The sequence below is a fragment of the Anguilla anguilla genome, chromosome 17, assembly GCF_013347855.1.
Source record: "Anguilla anguilla isolate fAngAng1 chromosome 17, fAngAng1.pri, whole genome shotgun sequence".
NCBI lineage: Eukaryota > Metazoa > Chordata > Actinopteri > Anguilliformes > Anguillidae > Anguilla > Anguilla anguilla.
Window position 1 is genome coordinate 20,360,069 of NC_049217.1, and position 21,225 is coordinate 20,381,293.

Sequence of the window (21,225 nt, forward strand, 5' to 3'; positions counted from 1 at the left end):
CAGTTATTTATAGCCATGAACACATTAAGCTCAGTTCACACAGTGAACATTACTCTGACCTAACCTAAGTCAAACTAGGAGGCATTACAAGCTACAACATCAAGACAGTGATACAAGACACAAAAAGTGCTGGATGGAGGTACATGTAACATGACTGGCACAGGAGGTGCATGTGTAGCATGAAAGAGGGAAAGACGAGCCTTCAGTTGTGTGGCGTCAGAAGCAAGGACATTGAGCACATGACGTTTCGAAGTGTCAAGACTGATCATTTCTGAGAAACAGGAAGGTCTGAGTCATGGAGCTCCTACTGTACTTTCAGAGGAGCAAGCTCTCTCTGTGCTATTGTAGATCTGTTGGCAGTATAGACGTACATAAATCCTGGGTGACAGTGTTTTCTGATTGATTTTTATGATGTGAATTTAAAAAAGACAAGTCTGCCCTGAACCAGAAATTAAACATTGAACTACATTTATTGCTTGTCCCTTTTAAGGACATTAGTCTCGCGTCTCTACAAGAAAATAAATAAATAAATAAATAAATAAATAAATAAATACATTTTTAAAAATCATCATGGCAAAGAGAAGTGAACAATTACATTTGTGACAGAAATGAACACATGGACTCCAGACAAGACAACGAAGTTGGACTGACACATGAAAGTTGGTGGGAGATTAGCTGCGGTTGATGTGTTTAATACTCACATGAACACATCTTCTGTAAAGTAAACATGCATTTGTGAAGTCTAGTCTCAGGCAGTTTAAGTTTTGCATGACACTTAAACAAATCCCTCATTTTAAAGATAAGTCATGTAAATAAAATCCTATACTATCCCATTTTTAAAAATAAGGGCCAATTTGTTAAAAAAAAAAGATTATAGTTATGAAACAGACTACAGAGAAGCAAGCAGTCAAGCAGCTAAAATAATCCTTTCGTAGCCTACATTAATTAATTTGCAATATTATTTTCATATTATAATATTAATCATGAATTAATGTGACGTTCCCCATGAGCTACCCTATACAACAGTATAAAATCATTCTTCAAAACAGTACTTCTTGCCACCTTTGCATTTTTATCAGCATATGTTCACTAACTACAAAAAATGAATGTTTTTAATGGACTCCTTTAGTCTAAGGAAAAATAGCTCCATCGTGACAAGATCGGGGGGAAATGCCACACCATTGCTACCTCAAGTGTGAAGTATAGCGTTCATAATTGCGTAGGTCACGCGCGTGAGAGACGCTCAAAGACGAGCACTCAGTCAACCAAGCAAAGTTTACTGTAAGTGGCGCACAGACGACAGAGCGCTGCTCAGACACTCACTGCCTAGTACAGCATCGCAACAACCAGGACCGCCAGCTGAATGAATCGCTAAAACTCTGCAAGAGATCATTTTTATTAGATCTCGAAAGCGAAAGAAAGTCACGTCCACATACGGCATTTGCATACTTAAGGTAAGAACATTTTACTTTCCGTAATTTCTGTTTGCTGACAAAACGACAAAAAATTTAAAGATTTTTAATTTTTAATTTTTTCTTCTTTGCAGTTTTGCGGTTTGCTTAATGGAAAGTGACGCTTGTAGTTATTATTTATAGTTTGTTTTGTATTTGCGATTTATAACGTATATTTCAAAGCAATGCCTTGTAGCGCTACCAAAATTGTTATTTTCTTTTGCGTGTGCGGCGTAAAATATTACTGAAGCATTTGGGACTTTTGTATTTTTTATTTTTTTGTATACGATGGGGCATTGTATTTAAAGTTTTGGCAGTTTTATTTATGTATTTATTTTTATTTTATTTTGCGGGGTGTTGGGGGCGTTGGGTGAAGTTATTTTTCATACAGCTTTCGAGAAATGTGCCAGTGCGATGACGTTTCTTAACTGGGAAATCCCCACGTGTATTCTTGGACGCCCGGTCTCCGGCTTGTTTCTCTAAACATATCAATGCTCTCTTTTTTGCGTTTATTCCCCATTTTGACTATCATGATACAATAATTTACCATCACCCCCCCCCCCCTCCCCAAATGCGTTGGACAGCACACACAATACTACAGGAGAAAGCCAACACAAACTGGAGGAGTATCATAAATCCAAGATGAAGAACATGAAAGAGCTTTTCACCCAAGACCCTCAGATTTCTTGAGGAATAAAACGATATGTAAAGAAGAGCACCGTCAATCCGGCACCACGTCCACCTGCGGGATGGACGCCCCATTCCAGTGTCAAAATGAATCAGGTCAAAAGGCAGCTTACATCCAGTCATTATGTACTTGAAGTAAAACTCACATCAGAACCGATAAGAATTCAGTGGGGGGAGGAGGCAGCTGAAACGTGAGCATTTGTGAAACTGGGCTCTTTGGCGGCTGCGGGCGTCTGAGCGGTGGAAGACTAAACTGTGTACTTTCAATTTATCACCTCTGAGCTGAGGCAGTCCGTCGGGGGCGTGCCATACAAAAGCATTGTTTTTTTGCAGTTTAAAGTGTTCTGTGTGGGCTACTGTTTCGCGCCCGCTGAGAACTTTGATCCATTTTTCAATGAAATTCCATTCAGCCCTCTGTACCTTGGGGCTTTTAAAGGGATCCGTTTTGGCACTTGGACTTGGTGCTGGTCCAGGCCAGTTCAGGGCCCTGTATTGGCACGACCCAAATGCACTTGTTCTTGCCTGAGCAGCCGCACAATCAACGGCATCGTTACGCACGCCACTGAGCACAGGCAGCGGGGAGTAGCTGTGAATGTTATAGCACGTGAGGCAGACAAACATTAAGAGAGTTTAATAGTGAGACCGGGCTGCTCAGACCATCTAGGGCCCTTGTTTTGCCTTTGTCGTCGCCTTGAGCGTTCTCTGGGCCGATCTCAAACAACCCGCCGATCCACGATTCCGCTGTGAGCGCTAACCAGGCAGAACGCGGGCTCTTTTTAAAAAAAGAAGCAGTAATTTCAGTGACAGAATTCATGGCCTACGCCTGGCTCATGAGCTGATAAAACTCTGTAAATCCACGTCATTACTCATTTTCTAAAAGTTTGAAGTCTCGGACAAACCCCTGGTAAATCCACTGCAGAGTAAAAAGTATAGGCTAAAAAATATTTTAAGCCGCTCCTCAAAACCAGTCCTGTTGCTTTCTCTGAAATCAGAGCTTCTCGTTATGTGGCTTGTACTCTCTCGCCTGATACCGTAGATGTTCCTGACGACTTACGTCTTTGGTTTGGTTCGGGGTTTTTTTCCCCAAGTTAAGCTGCCTTTTGCCATTTTCTCGAATACTTCCTGTTTGTTAGATTTACAGTAACTGAAGGGATATTCACAGTCATTCTGGGTGCATTTAAAATAGGGATGGGGCTTTGCTTTATACAAATAAGGATATTCGCAGTCTCTCTGCCGTGCTGGCAACATCCTTATTCATATGAAGCAAAGCACCGTTCCTATTCTTTCTACTTCCTCACTCCAGCATTCATTTTTCTGCTGTAACTTTTAAACTTATTGTTTGAAATTGAAAAAAAACATTTAAACATTTTGCTTGTCAAATGGCCTTTTGGCCACCCGTAAATCATGGGGCGTGTGTTCTGCACTATTTAAACTATGTTAAGTGTTTTGTTGTGAAAATGTCTGACTCAGCTCAATTTTCCCAGTGTCCAGAACAGTTTCTCTGAATTCACGTCACTTCTCATTTACCCTTCCTGCAGCCTAAAAGTTACGACTGGCCAGTGCTGCTGAAAGACTCCCTCAACTTTTAAAAATGAACGCATCGGGACATTTAAGAGCTGTGGCCCCGAGGAGGTACTTTTGAACTGCGGACATATACCAGCTGTGGCAGCGTTCCAGTTATATTTTAGTCTTCACTGACTCAACTGCAACAGTTGTGCTAATTTTGTCAGGAGTATTATAGACACGAATGTCCTTTACGAGCATACAGGTGTTAACTTGCTTCGCGAGTGGAGGCGCACAACGGCATCAAGACAACAGAAGTTTTACAGCATCTACGAGCTGATGTTTAAATGCTGCATCTGCTGGTGTACTTTCCCAGGGGAGAGAGAGGAGCCCCCTGTGGCCGTGTTTTTAGCTTCTGCAAGCCTGTTTTGATGCTATCATACAGCTCAGCGTGAAGGCGGCTATCTGACCGTGGCGGCCTGTTCCACGGTCATACATTAGAGCCCTTCTCATTGGCCCCCCCCCCACCCCCCAGTCGAAACGTGGTTTTAGACTGTCAGTTTTCTGAACTCATGCGCCGTTGGTTTCTCGCTCGTGCAGAGAGCTGTGCCTCCTGCTGCAGCCTTTCTGCTCGGTCTGTACCGACGATGCTGTGTGTGATCTCCTCCTGACATAAGCCTCTGATCATGACGGGGCTCCATTTGTATAACTGCAGAGAAAATAAAGTCCACCCCCCCCCACCTCCACCCCCCCGGCTTTAACAGTACTTAACCGCCCCCAGCCCACCTACGTATGTCTTTCGAGTTAGACGCAGGTCTACCACGGCCAGACCTCATGCTGGACTAGTGTCAGGTTGTCCACCATAGTTTGCTAACGGGGCGGCCTGCCAAAGCTGGCATGTGGCTGAACAGAGGCCGTGGGGGAGACGGGGATGACTCACCCGGTCTGCTGCTCTGAGCTACCTTTACCTTTCTGCCCTGGTTCATCTCCGACAGGTAGGAAGCAGAGAGGGTAGCAAACAGAGATGGAATGCCAGGTCAGAAGTTGCCGCGGTGGGGATCGAACCCCCTGCCCGTGTGGGGGATTCACATGTACTGCAGCCCGTATGTATTTGTGCAGTTTTGGCTGAGTACTCCACCGTGGGACTTCGCATAAAATGGGCTGTAATTCCTGCCCGGATCACCTAATACGGGTTTAAATACCCTCACATTAAGGTTGACAGTCTGCACTTTAACCTCAAACTCATTGTTTCACTTCAAATCCGATGTCCTGGAGTATAGAGCCAAAAGAACAAAAAAAAAGTATAACTGTCCAAATACTTTCGGTCTTCTATGTATATAGTGACACAGTATCACATTCCATAGTGACACCTGTCTGTTTATATATATATATAGCGGGACGGAGTGTGGCACAGTGGGTAAGGAACTGCGCTCGTAACCGAAAGGTCGCAGGTTCGAATCCCGGGTAAGGACACTGCCGTTGTACCCTTGAGCAAGGTACTTAACCTGCGTTGCTTCAGTATATATCCAGCTGTATAAATGGATACAATGTAAAGTGCTATGTAAAAAGTTGTGTAAGTCGCTCTGGATAAGAGCGTCTGCTAAATGCCTATAATGTAATGTAATGTAATGTAATATATATTAAACATTTTTAAACAATGAGGTATAGCTGGAGCAGGGTGTTGCAGGACTGACCTTCCCACTATCCCAACCCATCTTCAGACAGGTCATACAGACACAGATCGTGCGGAGTGATCAAGAGCTGCTAGACCTTCCCAGATCTCCCTGCCCTCCGTGCCCAGCACCCAGGAACTATGCTTCTCCCCTGGGCACTCTCCTTGTCCACCGTGTTCCTGGTCCCTGCCTGTGGAACTCCCCCATGTGCAGTACATAACGGAATCAGTGACACCAACACATTGTATGGTAAGTTATACCTGCCAGCAACTCATACACTCTGCATATCAAGTGAAATCAGAAACTGCCCAGCAGCCAAAACACAATGTGCAGTGAGGGAGATCAGTGACTCTAACACACTGTGGAGTAAGTGAGATTAGAAACCAGCAAGTTCCTTATTTAGAGTTCTTCCTGTTTATCGCTCCCTCTGTCTTTTCTTTATCTGTACCCAGCGGCCTCTGCATTAGAGTCCTTGCGTTGCCTCAATGACTACCTGTCCCACATACGCTGCAGCTGGACAGAGAGCATGCAGATGCACTCGCAGGCCCCGCTGTCACTCTACCACTGGAACAACGTTGATAGGTGTGTTTGGAGGGAGAGATGGGCAATGGGAGGATGGTTAGGGGGAGAGGCTGCAAGAAGGTTCCAGATATTTGGGTCATGGGTCATTGTGGGGCGTGTGAGTTGAGGGAGGCTCAGGAATATGAATTGGAAGGGGGGTGGGATTATGAAATAGAGATGATGGTTATCATTTGGAGGGGGGTGTCTGGGTGAGGGTGGGGGTGCATGGACAGGAAGGTGAGGGGTTATGGGCAAATATAAAAAGAGAAGTGAGAACGCGTGTTGTCAAAACTGTAAAAAAATCTTTTAAAAAATCTCTGACTCTTCGCCTCCATCAGAGAGTCACCGTGTCTGCCGTATCGACACCCGGACCAGCTGCCGGACGGCCGCCTCACCGTGCATTGCCGGTACAACACCACCGGTTTCGCCATGGGGGCTAGAGATGCCTTCTTTTTCAAGACCCCGTGCCCCCCGGCCCTGACAAAAACGGTCTCCCCTCTTCAGCACGGTCAGTGCCCGGGAGCCCCCCTCCGCCCGTTCCCGTTCCACAGAAACAAGCTCACGAGAACGTTCCAGAATGTGCCCGGTGCCCTCCTGTCAGCCATTGCTCATTGCATTTAGGCATTTAGCAGATGGTCTTATCCAGAACAACTTGTACAGAACACACTTTAACATGCAGTTAAACGCAAAAGGGTTGGGACAGTTTGGTTGTTTTTCCTCTGCACTCATCAAATGTGGATTTAAAATCAAACAACGACTGGGGAAATATTTTCTGTCTGTATTTCTTTTATTTTTTTAAAGCTGACATTTAACGATATTACGGCAATGCAGTTCAACGGGTTAAGTCCTTCTATTTCAAGTCAACATAAATATTGGGACAAATGACCATCAGCTATGTGGCCCAATCACTCACTAGATTTAAACTGCAGTGAACAACTTTTCACTTTCTCTAAGGGCTTTACAACAAAATATTGACCTTGAAAGTCATTAAATTTGTCAAATTTTACTTTGTCCAAATACTTAAAGTATGCTGACTTGAAATAGTGGGACTTGAGTCACTGAATGGTTTAATATAAGTTAAACAAAAGAAATATATGTAGATATTCAGAATTTTGCCTCGTAGTCATTGGTTTGAAATACAAATGTGATTACTACATAGGAAAAACACAACCAATTTGCCATGAGTTAACTGTACAATCCTTTTATAGAGCTAAATATTTACTGAAACAATTCAAGTTAAGGACCTTGCTCATGGGGGCAATAGGAATTGAACCTGCAACCTTTAAGATATAAATCCAATTCCTTAACTACTATGTGATACTGCTTAATTCTTAGCCCGATGTGACTTTTATAGTAAATTTTCATTAAAAAGACATTTGGGCATATGATTAAGAACTATAAAATGCAGTTGAAGCACAGGAACAATACTACAGTGTTTAGTGTGTAGTACTCACAGCAAGTACGCACAAGCAAGCAAACACCACTCAGACCACTGCTGGCATCTAATGTCAGCTCATGGTTGTTTTGCGAATGCGCACAGCAGCAATTTTCTATAACCAGGGCCTTTCAGCGACTGATTTTTGTATTCTTTTAACGGCCAATCGGCCTCTGAGGCCTGACCGCTTCACCTCAGTGGTCGCATGGCGGACTGAAGGCCACAGGATTTGCAAGCACAGCTGCTTGCATTTAACGCCGTTTCTCTTTACTGGCTGTTGCAGTGAGACTGGGACCGCCCCGCAACCTATCGCAGCAAGCTGTGGAGGGAGGGGGCGCTGTTCTGAAGTGGCAGGACCCCCCGCACGCCACCCCCTCGCGCCAACGCTCCTCCCTCAGCTACCAAGTCGGCTACAGAAGGCGCGGCGGCCAGGACTGGACGGTAAAAGTGACAGGGCCCTAATTCAACCGCGCGACCCGTCTCTGCGAGCAGCCGCATCGCAGCCGGGTGACAAATGGCACTCCGCGAACGGAGATAATGCAGCAAATCATATCCTGCTCGTCTGTCTGCCACAACGCCAGTCAGTCGTGTCTGTGTAATTTTCTCAGATAATGATAGCACCGATAAATCACAGCGCAGGTAGGAACAGACGGCGTATAAACAAAGACGCTGGGAATCCGCCGAACACAGTTCAGGTGAAGGGATGCTAGGATAGCCATCAGCACAAAAACCGCAGGAGGTGTTTTATTGAATGTTCGACTCATGCTGAGTATTCACAATTCGCATTTGGCTTTCTAATTGCAACTCTTCTTTCAGGAAGTGGAGGTTTCAGAGTTGGAGTTAAGGTTCGAGGCTGGGTCTCTGGCGGCAGATTGTGAATACGAGGCCAAGGTGAGGGTCAGAGAAGATAAAGGGCTCTGGAGCGAGTGGAGCCCCCTAGTGGAGTGGAAGACTGAGAATGGTAAGTGCAGAGACTATACACCAAACCACCCCTCCCCCTAAACGCACACACTTTGCTTAATAATTGGATTGATTTGATAATATTCTTGGTCAACGCTACAAAGTATTTTGTGCTGTTGCTTTTAATAAACCACCTTTTGACTTCCTCTCTTAGGTCAGGTTTTTCTAATTTTTTCATGAGTTCTCTTTATTGCTAACAGTGTCATCTTAACGCTTCAATACTACAATATTACCACAGAGGGAGTAGGCAGATTGTGCGTTACTTTTATTTTTTATTTTGCTAAAAGATCGGTGTACTGTTCTCCCTACTTCATCTCACACTTGTGGGCTCAGTGTTACAAGTAATTACTTGTGAACTGCAGGACATAATATAGAATTGTGCATCAAACGAGCATTTTATTCAAGTCAGTAAACCAGACCTTCTCTCTCTGCAAAGTGCATGTTTGCAAACTGCGGAGGGGAATGGGAGAGTAACTGCCTGAACAATATGCTAGCGGCCGTTTAGATGCACTTTAACAAAATTAAGTTTCCTTACTCTTCTGTAATTCTGTCGGTAGCAGAAGTCAGTATGTTGTGCTGTTGAAGGTATGCATGCAATGTGGTACAGCCAAGACCAAAGGAGTTTCAGACTTACCTGCGCCAGGGAGTTGAATGCCATCATACCAAGGGGCGCCGGTGGTTATATTGCATTGCGTTTTACAAAATAGGTAGATGGGGATGGTACTCTCTTATCAATGTGCCAGCTAGTTGCATGTGTTTACAGTGTTTTCAGTTTTAGACAGATTAAGAAAACTGCACAAAGTATTGTTTTCGCTCTAACACTGTTTAATTTGACCGTTGACTTCACGTCCTTAGGCTGAGTAATCTGTTGATTTTGACCAGGGTGGGGACATTAAGGCAGGGGTGCACAACTCTGGTCCTGAGGGTCCTAAAACAATGACCTTGGTTTGAGTTTTCTGACAGCTCTATAAACTATGCTGGTTCATTCCTGTGCACAAGCACAGTAAATACACTTGCAGTCTGAATCTGCAGCTGGTGTTTATACAATGTCAGATCAAGATATGATTTAGCTAATTAAATAATTATGGCAGAAGTTGGAACAAAATCCTGAGACGGATCATCCCTTGGTGCGCACCCTGCTTTGGGGGCTAAAATGTGTATAAGGCAGCTTCAGGCCATTTAAGGCAGTGGTTCCCAACCCTATTCCAAGAGATCTGCTCCCCTGCAGGTTTTCACTCCATCCCTAACAAATCACACCTCCTTCAACAGCTGGAGATCTCGTTGAGCTGCAAGCTAATTATTAGAATCAGGTGTGCCAAATAAAGGTTGAAATGAAAATCTACAGGACGGTAGATCTCCAGGAACAGGGTTGGCAGCCATTGATTTAAGGGGAGACACAAGTATTTGCCTGTGCGCAGAGATGAAAAATCTATGTTCAGTAAAAGTCCTCCCCAGTATTTTGTTCCAGTCACCTGGATTTGCTAATTAGCACAATTATTCTGCTAGGAGGTAGAACTAATTAGTGAAGTCAGCTGGCTGAGTTCATGGGTGGAAGAAACTTAGTAGTAATCGTAGTACTTTTACGTTCTGACTATAAGACTTTCCACTGTGGCCTATGTGTACCTATCAGTAGAAATAAAAACCTTGCCCCTTGGAATACCTGTTTATCAATCCCAGTAGAGGCTGCAGATTTAGCCAGTCTGACTTTTGCTTCAGTAATTTCTTTTTTATTTGTTTGTTTGTGAGCAAAGCTCTATCTCCTGGTGCAACACAAGCTATCCTTATTAATAAACAGCTGCATTATTTTTTTCCTTTTTCTGGTGGTCTGTTGTGTCTGACAACTACTAATCCACACTATACTTTCACAGTCTGGAATTAGCCAGTCAGTCAGCAAACAATAAATTCATTGTATTTGTATAGACATAGTTGTCCATACTTTGTACATTTATTCCCTATGTTTCTACGGGATATGTTTCATGTGTTGGGAGCCTGATTTGATTCAGTGTTCTAAATCAGCAAATTCATTTGTTTTTACACATACTCAACTTGAACTTCTCGATTTTAATGACACAGTTGTTGTAAAAATATAGTTTTTCTTTTCCCACTGTGAGTTAACAGTGCAGTAAGATGTTTATTTGTTTTGTTTCATTGCTTTGCGTTTGCTAAGCCAACTTGATAGATGCAAAGTGTTATTTGCTCAAAAAATATTCATTATTCAGTTCCGTTCTATTTGTCCATAACTTCAAATTGTTCAGCAGAAATATATGATCATCGCTGTCATTGTGACAGACTTGATCATCTTATTGAGTGACATTAGTACTTGGTTCACTGGTTATCAATATGACAGCCAGATAACATTGAAGGCTTTGCAAATTCTACTGTGAGTGCAGGTATGCAAGAACAATAGAAATCATATTGAATATTGTATTGGATATTAAATATTAACTGATTAATTTCAATGATACGATGGCCTGGGTGACTCAGCAACACAGTAATCTTAAATATAGCCAATGCACACACACACACACAGACATCTCTTAACTCCTCTCTTCCTCTGTCTGTCTCTCTCTCTATGGTCAGTACCTGGTCCTTCCAACCTGCAGTGTGTGTTTGACGGACAGATGGAGGTGCACTGCAGCTGGGAGGTGAAGAGAGAACTGGCTGAGGTCATCATCTACAGGCTGTCATACCGCCTGAACCAGAGCTTACCGTGAGTCTGTGTGCTGCAGGGATGGAGTATGGAACAGCAGAGGGAGTGTAGACCAGCAGAATGTAAATCAGCAGAGGGAGTCTAGATCAGCAGAGAGAGTGTTTGCCTATCTCCCTCTCTGCTCCCTCTGATATGTTCATTTATGTCTCTCTCTCTCTCTCTCTCTCTCTCCCCCCTGATATGTTCATGTATGTCTCTCTCTCTCTCTCTCTCTCTCTCGCCCTCAGTGCTCAGTGGTGTAGTATGAGCTCTCCTCCCAATGCTCAGCACTCCAGAGACCCAGTGCTGAGGTTCAGCTGTTCTTTCTTGGTGTCGGACCCAGAGCAGCAGCTTCAAGTGGAGCTCCTCCCCACACACAACACCAGGGAGATCCTGTCTCACAAACACGGTGAGTATCCTCCACCACAATCACTGTGTTGCCTCTCTCTCCCCTTCTCTCTTTCTCCTCCCCTTCTGCCTGTCAGCATGAATTCACCTTTTGAGTGAAAGTGTTAAAGAAGTGACCAGTGACTTGAGAAGTTTTCACTCCAGCTCATGAAGGAAAAATGTTTTTTTGGATCCAACATCACAGGGATATCTGGGTGCTAGGATATGTGCATATCTGGGTGCACATATCCTAGCACCCAGATATGCAGTTCTTGAAATACTCTCACAGTTAGCCTTTAAATCAGGGAGCTCTGGACTATATGGTGGACAGTGCCCCACATCAATGTTCATGGATAATTTCTCATTATTGTAATTCATTAATTAAGAATACCTGACAAGTGTGTACCAGTGCTGCCACCTGCTGCCCAGATTCAGCATTACACTTTTTTGCATTGTGCATTTCATTACAGGATTTTTGAAGGTGTCTCTCTGATTGACCATCTATCTCCCCTCCCATGCAGTTCAACCTTCTCCACCAGTTCTGGTGGAGGTGACAGAGAGGGGTCAGGACTGGGTGTTGAGCTGGACCCCCCCGGAATCCTCTTCTCTCCTGTCCATCTCCTACGAGCTGCGATACTGGAGCACCAAAAAACAGGTTTGAGGCCCGGCTGTCCCCCTATCCTTCTGTCTGTCCCTGTGAATCTCTTCCATACGTCCCTCCATTACAGTCTGTTAACCTTCCATGTACCTACAGTGCCCCCTTCTGGCATCTTGGTTAATCACGTCCTTTCTGAGCTTTCATTATTCCTGTTTTGACTTTATTGCACAGGAGAGGATGACGTATCTCAACTTTACAGAGAGCGCCCGCTCTTTCGTCATGCACAGGGGGTCCCTGCTCCCCTCCACACATTACGCGGCTCAGGTTCGAGCCTGGGCCATCCCCAGGCCCTCTTACGCGGGCCCCCCTTCTGAGTGGACGCAGCAGATAGAATGGACCACTCACCCAGGTAACATCCCCCCTTCCCTTACCTACAGTTTACACACAATCAGGAGTCTAGGCGTGAGAGGTGAAGTAACATGCTGAATAGTGCTTGCTGTGTATAAGACTGTCAGTCTGGGAGCTTAATCTGTTTTCATCACAGTCAAATTTACGTGAATGATTGCTTTAAGTATTACACAAATGGTTGTGTGGGGGCTTGTGTTATTGTTACATTTTTTTAATCACTCCTGATTAAAAAATTTAGACTGGAAGTTCATTCAACTTTAGTTACGGTGGTAGGGTGGGCGTGGTTTTGCGTTGGCTGCAGAGAGAGAGTGGGCGGGGCGGCTCTCGGAACTCTGCGCCACGGCTGTTGGGGACTATTAATCAGCACTGATGGTTAATTGTTTGATTGATTGACAATGTGCTGATTACCTCGACAGTGAGCCTGGGCGCTTAAAAGCTGGTCGACAGAGAGAGGAAGGAGAAACGGAAGAAGAGCTGATGGGCAGTCAGCCGGGAATCGTGTATTGTGTATTGTGTATGGCCGTAAAATAAAAAAAGACGCAGTCGTGTCCAAAGAAATAACCTCGTCTCTCTCATCTCTTAAACGATAGGTGGCACTCAGCTGCTACAGTCCCGAACAGCCGTGGCTCAGAGTTCCGAGAGCCGCCCCGCCCACTCTCTCTCTGCAGCCAACGCAAAACCACGCCCACCCTACCACAGTTACGTTTATAAGAAAGTAAAGACTTTCAAGTAGTGAGAAATACCTAATATTATTGGTACTAATAATATGTATTTTTTTGTGTGTGCATTTGTGGTATGTGTGTATGTCTGTATGGTATGTGTGTGCATGTGTGTGTGTGTGTATATGTGTATGGTGTGTGTGTGTGTGTGTGTGTATGGTGTGTGTGATGTGTGTGTGTGTGTGTGTGCGTGTGTGCGTGTGTGTATGTGTGTATGGTGTGTGTGTATATGTGTATGGTGTGTGTGTGTGTGTGTGTGTATTTGTATGTGTGTATGGTGTGTCTGTGTGTGTGTGTGTGTGTCTCCACAGCTCCCTGGTCCATCTCTACGCTCATTTACATCCCCATTGCTGTGCTTGTGGGCATAATCTTCATTAGCCTGTACTTCACCCTCCCAGCCTGTCGCAGGTGAACGCCTGCCTCACTCACAGGATTCCTTCTTCCATAATGATGATTCATTAACCGTAATCTGCAGGTGTAGAGTCAGTAATGTTCTTCTTTACGGTCACGTTCATTCTGTCTCTTCCTGCTTTCTTCCTGCTCAGGAGAATAGTGCTGTGGAAGGTGTCTGTACCAACTCCCATCAAGAGTAAAGTGCTTGAAGAAATCATGAAGGTGAGACATTCATGTCCTCTTTTACATTATCTTGGCTCTCCCTCCATCCTGCTTTCCTCCCTGCTTCTCTTTTCTGGTTTCCCTCTCTCTTTTCCCACCTCTGAACTATCTGTCCATCAAAAGTGCCCACCCTATCTCTCTTTGTCTTTCTCTTACACACTCTTTCATTTTTGTCAGTTCATCCTTCGGTTTACCCAAAGGTGTTTCCAGCCCTTTTCTTTTCCTTCTTTTTTAAATTCCTCACCAATCAGTGCTTTTCTGGAAAATCTGATGTCTTGATGATAAATTGCAACCACATTCTGCATATGAAAGGATATGACCTGCTCTCTCTCTCTCTCAAAAACAAATAACAAAAAAGTCAAAGGTTGTCATTCCTGTGGTTTTCTCAGGGACCTGAACTAAGTCAGAAGACTAGTACTGAGTAAAGGTGATGTATTAGATTCATTGGTAAGATACTGAATGTCTAACACTCCTGACAGAGAACCCCCAGCACCAAGCCGACGCTACAGAAAGAGATAGAGAAAACCCTCATCTGCAGTGTGCAAGTCCTGGGAAAAGTCAATGAGTCCTGGTATAGCCCCAATCACACACTCCGTTCCTTTGCATTCCTCACATCAAAAAATTACAATTTAAAATTTTGCATTGCAGTGTTTGCTTCTGTGTGAGATACAAAAGGATTGGCCAAAATCTGATTGGCCTGTACAGTCATCTCATTTAAGGACCTGTTTATGTTTTAGTTACTTAGAAGACTGCAGCCAGCCACAGAAGCTGGCCAAAGGCAACAGCCCGGGACCGTGCTGGGAAACAGCCCCCAAAACTGCACTGCTGGGCTCCCCTGGCCCCCCTGACTCCCCTCAAGAGGCCAGTCTGAGCTTCAGCGGGCCCTACATCCTGTGTCCCGACTGCTCCCTGCCTGAGGCCAGTGAAGCTGAGGGGCAGACCAGCCAGGGCCACTTCCTGTTTGACACGCCCATCCTCTCCCAGCTCCCACCGCCCTCCCTCTGCCAGTCCATGGTGGGGTACGTGGGCATCCCCGCGCCCGAGGACGACCCGTGCAAAGATTTGGCCCCGGGGTCCTCCCAGGAACTTGGCCCGGTATGGGACGGGTACGTGGCTGACCCCAACGAACTGATGGGGGACCCCCGGCCAAAGTCGTCCCCGGGGTTCCCGGACTGTGACCCTCCAGCCTACACCCCCACTCCTGTCCCGTTCCCGGGCGGTCCTGCAGAGTTCGAAGGCCGGGGCGCGGCGTACCCCCCCTCGGGCGTCCCGGGGTACCCTGCGGGGAGGCAGGGGTTGGGGTTGTCAGACAGGCGATGTGACGTCACTGACTACGTCAGGCTGTCAGAGACATTGTGAAATGGAAAGCAGTCGGCGATACACACTGGATCAGGAGCAATGTGAAAGGGAGAAAGAGGATTAGGGAAGCCAGCAACTGACAATAAGAGCTGAAATAATAGTTAAATGCAGGCAGGTCCAGATGTGCTAAGCAGCCGTAACATAAAGTCCCTCCCCCAGCTGCACAGAATAACCGCTGAGAGCTGTACAGCACTGCTCTACTGCAGCTGCATGCTGCTGTACAGCACTGCTCTAATGCAGCTGCATGCTGCTGTACAGCACTGCTCTAATGCAGCTGCATGGTGCTGTACAGCACTGCTCTAATGCAGCTGCATGCTGCTGTACAGCACTGCTCTAATGCAGCTGCATGCTGCTGTACAGCACTGCTCTAATGCAGCTGCATGGTGCTGTACAGCACTGCTCTAATGCAGCTGCATGCTGCTGTACAGCACTGCTCTAATGCAGCTGCATGGTGCTGTACAGCACTGCTCTAATGCAGCTGCATGCTGCTGTACAGCACTGCTCTAATGCAGCTGCATGCTGCTGTACAGCACTGCTCTAATGCAGCTGCATGGTGCTGTACAGCACTGCTCTAATGCAGCTGCATACTGCTGTACAGCACTGCTCTAATGCAGCTGCATGCTGCTGTACAGCACTGCTCTAATGCAGCTGCATGCTGCTGTACAGCACTGCTCTACTGCAGCTGCAGCTGCTGTACATAACGCACTCAGGGGCTGCTGGCCGATCTGCACACACCGCTGCAGAGCATCTTCAGAGGTCATTAGCTGGAGCTTATCCACAGTCCATCGCTTACGGGACGCTCCGCACAGAGGGAGCTTCGCAGGGTGTCTGAATCAGAGCAATGTAGGGAGAGAGGGAGTATGGGGAGGGAGAGAGAGGGAGAAGGAGCGACGTGGTAAGAAGGGTGATTTAGTCCGTTTTCTCAGCAGAGCCCGAGCAGCGTGTGCGGTCTCTCCACAGTCGAGCTGTTTGTCATAATTACACAGCCAGGTTCTGCATTCTGTCCTCGGAAGCTACCTTTCCCATTTTCCCCCCAAAGTGAATGTTAATATCACAAAAATAGATCTGGTACTTTTTTATTTACATACACAGCTGTAGTGCATCTAAGTTATTGGGTCTGTCAAGCTCTGTTCTGTAGGCGAGTGTATGACGTGGACGTTTGCTGTCAGGGTCGTTTATATCACCCCACATTACCTTGTTCTTCTGACATCATTCTTTTGTTTCCAAATTTTCATCTTACATTGTCTTATTTTCTTACCAAGGGAATCAAAATGTATCTGTTTTTTGTATCACTGTGTTGTAAATATTTCAAAGGCTCAGCATAAGAATGTAAATATATTTTTTTATTAATTATTTAGTGGCTATTCCAGGTCATAAAAATATGTGAGGATAGAAGGAAGAAGCAACGAGCTGATATGTCTGGTGGGGGCCAGTAGGTGGTGCTGTTTCTCAAAAATGTTTCACAATGACTGGCTTTTTATTGGCCTTAAACTGGGTTTGTCTTCATTTTGATGCCCCAAATGTAGAGGTCTCCCACACCGCCGTCAAGCAGTGTAGCTGTGTAGCAAAGAGCAGTGCTAATGTCAAATGAGTGGGATTTCAGTTTTCTGGAACAAGTGAAATACATTCTGTTTATTCTAAGTGTGTGTGAAATTGATGCTGTTGAAAATAAACTTTTTTTACTCGATGAAGTTAGAACTGGTGTGTGGCTTTGTTATCGTGAGATGACCTCACAGCCTGAGAGGTACGCCTTGGAAATCTAAAGCACAATGCTAAAAGGTGTGTGCGTGCATGCGTGTGCGTGTGTGAGACTGAGAGAGCGAGGGAATGTGTGCATGAGTTCAGATATCACACCTAACTTGTACCTTGGCTACCTTGTTTCTTGGACTAGAGCCTTGACAGAATGTTGATTCTTCTGACAGTAGCGAAGTGTGTCTCTTTAGTGTGTGTGTGTTATGTGTGTATAGCACACTGTTCATGCAGCATGTGTGTGTGTATGTTTGTGTGTGTGTGTGTGTGTGTAGCACACTTTCATGGTGTGTGTATGCGTGTGTGTGTGTTTGTGTGTAGTAGACTTACAATCAGTGTACGTGTGTGTGTGTAGAACACTTTCATGCAGTAAGTGCGTGCTTGTGTGTACTCCACTTCCATGCAGTGTGTGTGTGCATGTGTGTCCCCTTTGCCCTGTACGCTTTAAGCCTGTGCATGTCTCTGTGTGACCCCCCCCAGGTGTAAACATCTGGCAAAAAACAGCTGTGAGCTGCGGCCCCTTCAGGATTTATTACCTTTCTTTATGACCCCCCCCCCCCCCCCACCTTGCACAGGAATTCTGGGTCCAAGTGGCCACTGATGTGAAAACTGCCCGTCACCATCCCTGGCCGGTGGCGATCTATCCCACTCTCAGGCGAACCTGGCGGGATGGTTTCAGCCCCACTCTCAGGCTAAGCTATCAATGCAGAAGACACTGAGTGCCTGTGTGTGTGGCGTCGCCATCTGGTTCAAGCGTCAGTGAGGCCGTGCGCATCTGTCTCCGAGGGCTAGCGCATTTACACTGGGACAGCCTGTCGCTCTGACCGCCCGCCCCCCTCCTGGCGTGTGTCCGCGCTGTGATCCCGGGGGGGACGCCTCAGGCAGTGTGCCGATGTGTACCTGTGCGTCAGTCCGGCCCGGCGTTCCTGGCTCCGCGTCAGTGCGCACACGCCCGTGTCCTGTGTCCTGTGTCCTGTGTCCTCGCTCTCTCGCAGTCTCGCGTCCGTGTCCTGTGTCCTCGCGCGCTCGCGTGACCGGGAACGTGTCCGGACACTTTAGGCGGTGGCGACGTGTGTCGGCGCAACGGGACAGTGCTGGAATTCCAGGAACGCCGTTCGCACTTCCCGTGTTCCCATTCCGTGGCGAGGAACTCCTTCCTGTTCGCCCTGTGCTCAAAACACTCTTTGCTGTCCTGATACGCGGATGCACACAGAAACAATGGCCAGAGGCTGAAAAATGAAGCCGTTTTACTGAGAAAATGGCCTTGACTCATGATGGTAAATCAGTGAGTGCTTTTTTTCCCCGGCGCTTGATCCACATTCCAGACCACTTCTAATACACTGCCCAACAACAGCTACATTCCACCAGCCCTGAGTCACTCATGAAGAGCCATTGTTCACTGCGAGAGAGGGAGAGGGAGAAAGAGGGGAGACAGGGGGACAGAGAGGGATAAAGGGGGAGAGAGAGGGAGAAAGAGGAGAGAGAGGGGGACAGAGAGAGAAAGAGGGGAGCGGGAGAGACAGAGAGTAAGAAAGAGAGAGAGGGTAGAGAGAGAGAAAGGGGAGAGGACAGAGAGGGAAGCTCCCCTATTAATTATGGGAATACAGAAAATGTATTGGACTAGCCGAAAATTATGCAACAGCGTGCCATAAACAGAGGGACAACCAGTGAGCATATTAGGATAGGCCTATATCTGTCTGTACCGTTTGTCTAGACTTATGCTTGTGTTCCATTGTATATGTTCTTTTCTGTGCTTTGGCAATATAAGAAATATCTTGTCATGCCAATAATTATTTTGAATTTGAATTTGAAAGAGGGGAGAGTAGGGGTGAGAATGGGTGATAGAGAGTGGGGGAGATGGAGAGAAAGGGGAAGAGATGGAGAGATTGAGATGGAGGGGAGAGAAAGGGAGAGAGGGAAAGTGCAGGACAGAGGTAGAGAGAGAGAGAGAGGAGTAGAGAGGAAGAGAGAAAGGGAGAGGGGGAGAGATCAGGAGAAAGAGGGGAATAGAGAAAGGGGGAGAGAGGGAGAGAGCAGGACAGAGGTGGAGTGAGAGACAGCAGAAGGAGAGAGGGGAGAGAGGGAAAGAGCAGAGAGGGAGAGAAAGCAGTGTGAGAGAGGGGAGAGAGGGAGCAGAGGGAGGGAGAGAGCAGGATAGAGGTAGAAAAAGAGGGAGAGAGGAGTAGAGAGGGAACGAGAGGGAGAGACAGAGAGCAGAGGGAGAGAGGGAGAGAGAGGGAGAGCGAGCAGGCATTGTGCTGCCAGGTGCCGTCTCTCCGTGCCAGGCTCAGCGATCATGGCGAATGAGACAGAGAAGGTGTGAGTGGAATCGGGCAGCAGCACCTCCACACTCCAGCTGTGACTCTGCAGGCTGCGCTCTGTTCAGTTCCTCCTCCAAGGTCCGTCTGTCCGTCCGTCCGTCTGTCCGCCTGCCGCACTAACAACGCTCCTGAATAACTACTGTCACCAAAACCTGTTAAGTACACAGCAGTACACAATAACACTAATGAAGTCCAGTACGGCGGATAGCCTTGTAGGATTAAGGCAGGACTTTGTTTAGGTGCTCCCGCAGTATAATCTTTACTCCTGCTGTGTGACCACTTTGCCAGCTACAAACAGCGGAGTGACATCACAGAACCGGGGAATACTGGGACGGAGCCCCATCACAGTGGTACGGTGTGCGGTGGTCCTGTACAGGCTGACCGCTGCACTGGGAGTCATGACTGTTTTAGCCGGGCAGCAGATATAAAGGACTGCCCCCGCAGGCACGAAGGCCAGAGGGGTGAGGGAAGGCCAGAGGGGTGAGGGAAGGACAGGGTGATAAGCGGCGGCCGTCTCCACCGGTCGCGGGAACACATACCCGCTGACTGCGCGGGACTGGCGTCCGAAAAACGCCAAGACACGGACCGAGAGAGGGAGGGATGGAGGGAGAGAGGGAGGGAGGGGAAGAGAGAGGGAGAGGGAGAGATGGAGATTGATAGAAAGACCCAACTCTGCACAGAGAGCAGTGAGAAAACCGCTGTTGCATCTCCGTCATTTCTGTAGCAAGGGTTTGGCTGTGGGAATCTCGCCATCAGAGATTCTGACAATCCCAGAAACGTTCATGTTTCCTATAAAGACTGATTTAACAAAAAGAATAATTTGTCTGGCAAAAAATCTCTAAGCCTCTGATCTCTAGATAAAGCTGGGCAAGACCTATTAGAGCTTCTGAAAGCACCTCTGATTAAGTTCTTGTTTTGAGCCTTTTTGAAAGTGGACTCTGATAAGTACCGCTCACTCATAGTGGCTTCAAGACCAAACTCCAAACTCCCATATATACCAACAGCAAAAACACATATGTACAGTGCCCTCCGAAAGTGAAATGGTAAAACACATATGCATGTAAGTAAAAGCTGATTGTCTGCACTTTTGTCTCACATTCATCTTTTGATCTCAAGCTCAAATGCCTTAAGTATATAAAAAAATTAACAAACTTTACTGTTCCCATATTTTTGGAGGGAACTGTGTATTCTACACATGGGCACATGCAGGCATAAACACACACACACACAAGCAGGCATAAACACACAGACACACACACACACACACGCAGGCATAAACACACAGACACACACACACACACACAGGCATAAACACACAGACACACACACACACACACGCAGGCATAAACACACAGACACACACACACACACACACACAGGCATAAACACACAGACACACACACACACACACACACACAGGCATAAGCACACAGACACACACACACACACGCAGGCATAAACACACTGCACTGAAACGCACGTGCGCACACAGACACATGCGTAGTGTAAGTTTGAAGGTTTAAAATAAAACTAACAGGAAGAGCTGCTGTGTGCTGAACGGGAGAGATAAACATCACAGCCATTGTGTGTGTGAGTGTGTGTGTGTCTGTGTGTGAGTGTGTGTGTGCATGTGTGTGTGTGTGTGTGTGTATGTGTGAGTGTGTGTGTGTGTGTGTGTGTGTGTGTGTGTCTGTGTGTGTCTGTGTGTGAGTGTGTGTGTGCATGTGTGTGTGTGTGTGCATTCGTGTGTGTGTGTGTGTGTGTGTATGTGTGAGTGTGTGTGTGTGTGTGTGTGTGTGTGTGTGTGTCTGTATGTGTCTGTTTGTGAGTGTGTGTGTGCATGGGTGTGTGAGTGTGTGTGTGTGTGTGTGTGTGTGTGTGTGTGTGTGAGTGTGTGTGAGCAGTAGCTCCTCTAAAGCACACATGCAGTCAGGGCACAAGCAATAAACACCCCCCCCCCCCCTCAGCTTTGTTTGATGTCTAAGCAGGGGGGGCGGATAGGCAATCTGACCACCCCTTTAAGTGGACTCCTCGGGACCTTGCAAAATTTGGAGGGAGCGTGATGTTTAGATGTAACGTTGGGTTGTGAAGGTTGACAGTGATCTGCCCT

The 21,225-nt window shown here is 46.5% G+C and overlaps 1 protein-coding gene across 3 annotated transcripts; it reads left to right on the top strand.

The window, feature by feature from the left end:
- The first annotated feature begins 1,236 nt into the window (after nucleotides 1-1,236).
- Nucleotides 1,237-16,736, top strand: csf2rb (colony stimulating factor 2 receptor subunit beta). 3 transcript variants are annotated; one of them, XM_035399297.1, is made up of 16 exons: nucleotides 1,237-1,454; nucleotides 4,637-4,744; nucleotides 5,363-5,563; nucleotides 5,767-5,896; nucleotides 6,214-6,383; nucleotides 7,594-7,751; nucleotides 8,127-8,271; nucleotides 10,851-10,980; nucleotides 11,208-11,368; nucleotides 11,868-12,001; nucleotides 12,176-12,353; nucleotides 12,943-13,050; nucleotides 13,383-13,479; nucleotides 13,617-13,686; nucleotides 14,166-14,257; nucleotides 14,424-16,736. In XM_035399297.1, exons 3-16 carry the CDS (start codon nucleotides 5,455-5,457, stop codon nucleotides 15,043-15,045), a joined length of 2,304 nt encoding a protein of 767 aa, XP_035255188.1. In that variant the 5' UTR covers nucleotides 1,237-1,454; nucleotides 4,637-4,744; nucleotides 5,363-5,454; the 3' UTR covers nucleotides 15,046-16,736. The 3 variants fall into 3 exon arrangements, with proteins under 3 accessions (XP_035255188.1, XP_035255187.1, XP_035255189.1); XM_035399296.1 differs by lacking the exon at nucleotides 4,637-4,744; XM_035399298.1 differs by lacking the exons at nucleotides 4,637-4,744; nucleotides 12,943-13,050 and having other exon boundaries at nucleotides 1,238-1,454.
- The last annotated feature ends 4,489 nt before the right edge of the window (nucleotides 16,737-21,225 follow it).

What these genes read in the sequence shown, in the direction of transcription:
- csf2rb (XM_035399297.1), top strand. Translation starts at nt 5,455, where the DNA reads ATGCTTCTCCCCTGGGCACTCTCCTTGTCCACCGTGTTCCTGGTCCCT. An exon ending in GCGGCGGCCAGGACTGGACG is followed by an intron (nt 7,752 to 8,126) that starts GTAAAAGTGACA and finishes CTCTTCTTTCAG; the next exon opens with GAAGTGGAGGTTTCAGAGTT. An exon ending in CGCCTGAACCAGAGCTTACC is followed by an intron (nt 10,981 to 11,207) that starts GTGAGTCTGTGT and finishes TCTCGCCCTCAG; the next exon opens with TGCTCAGTGGTGTAGTATGA.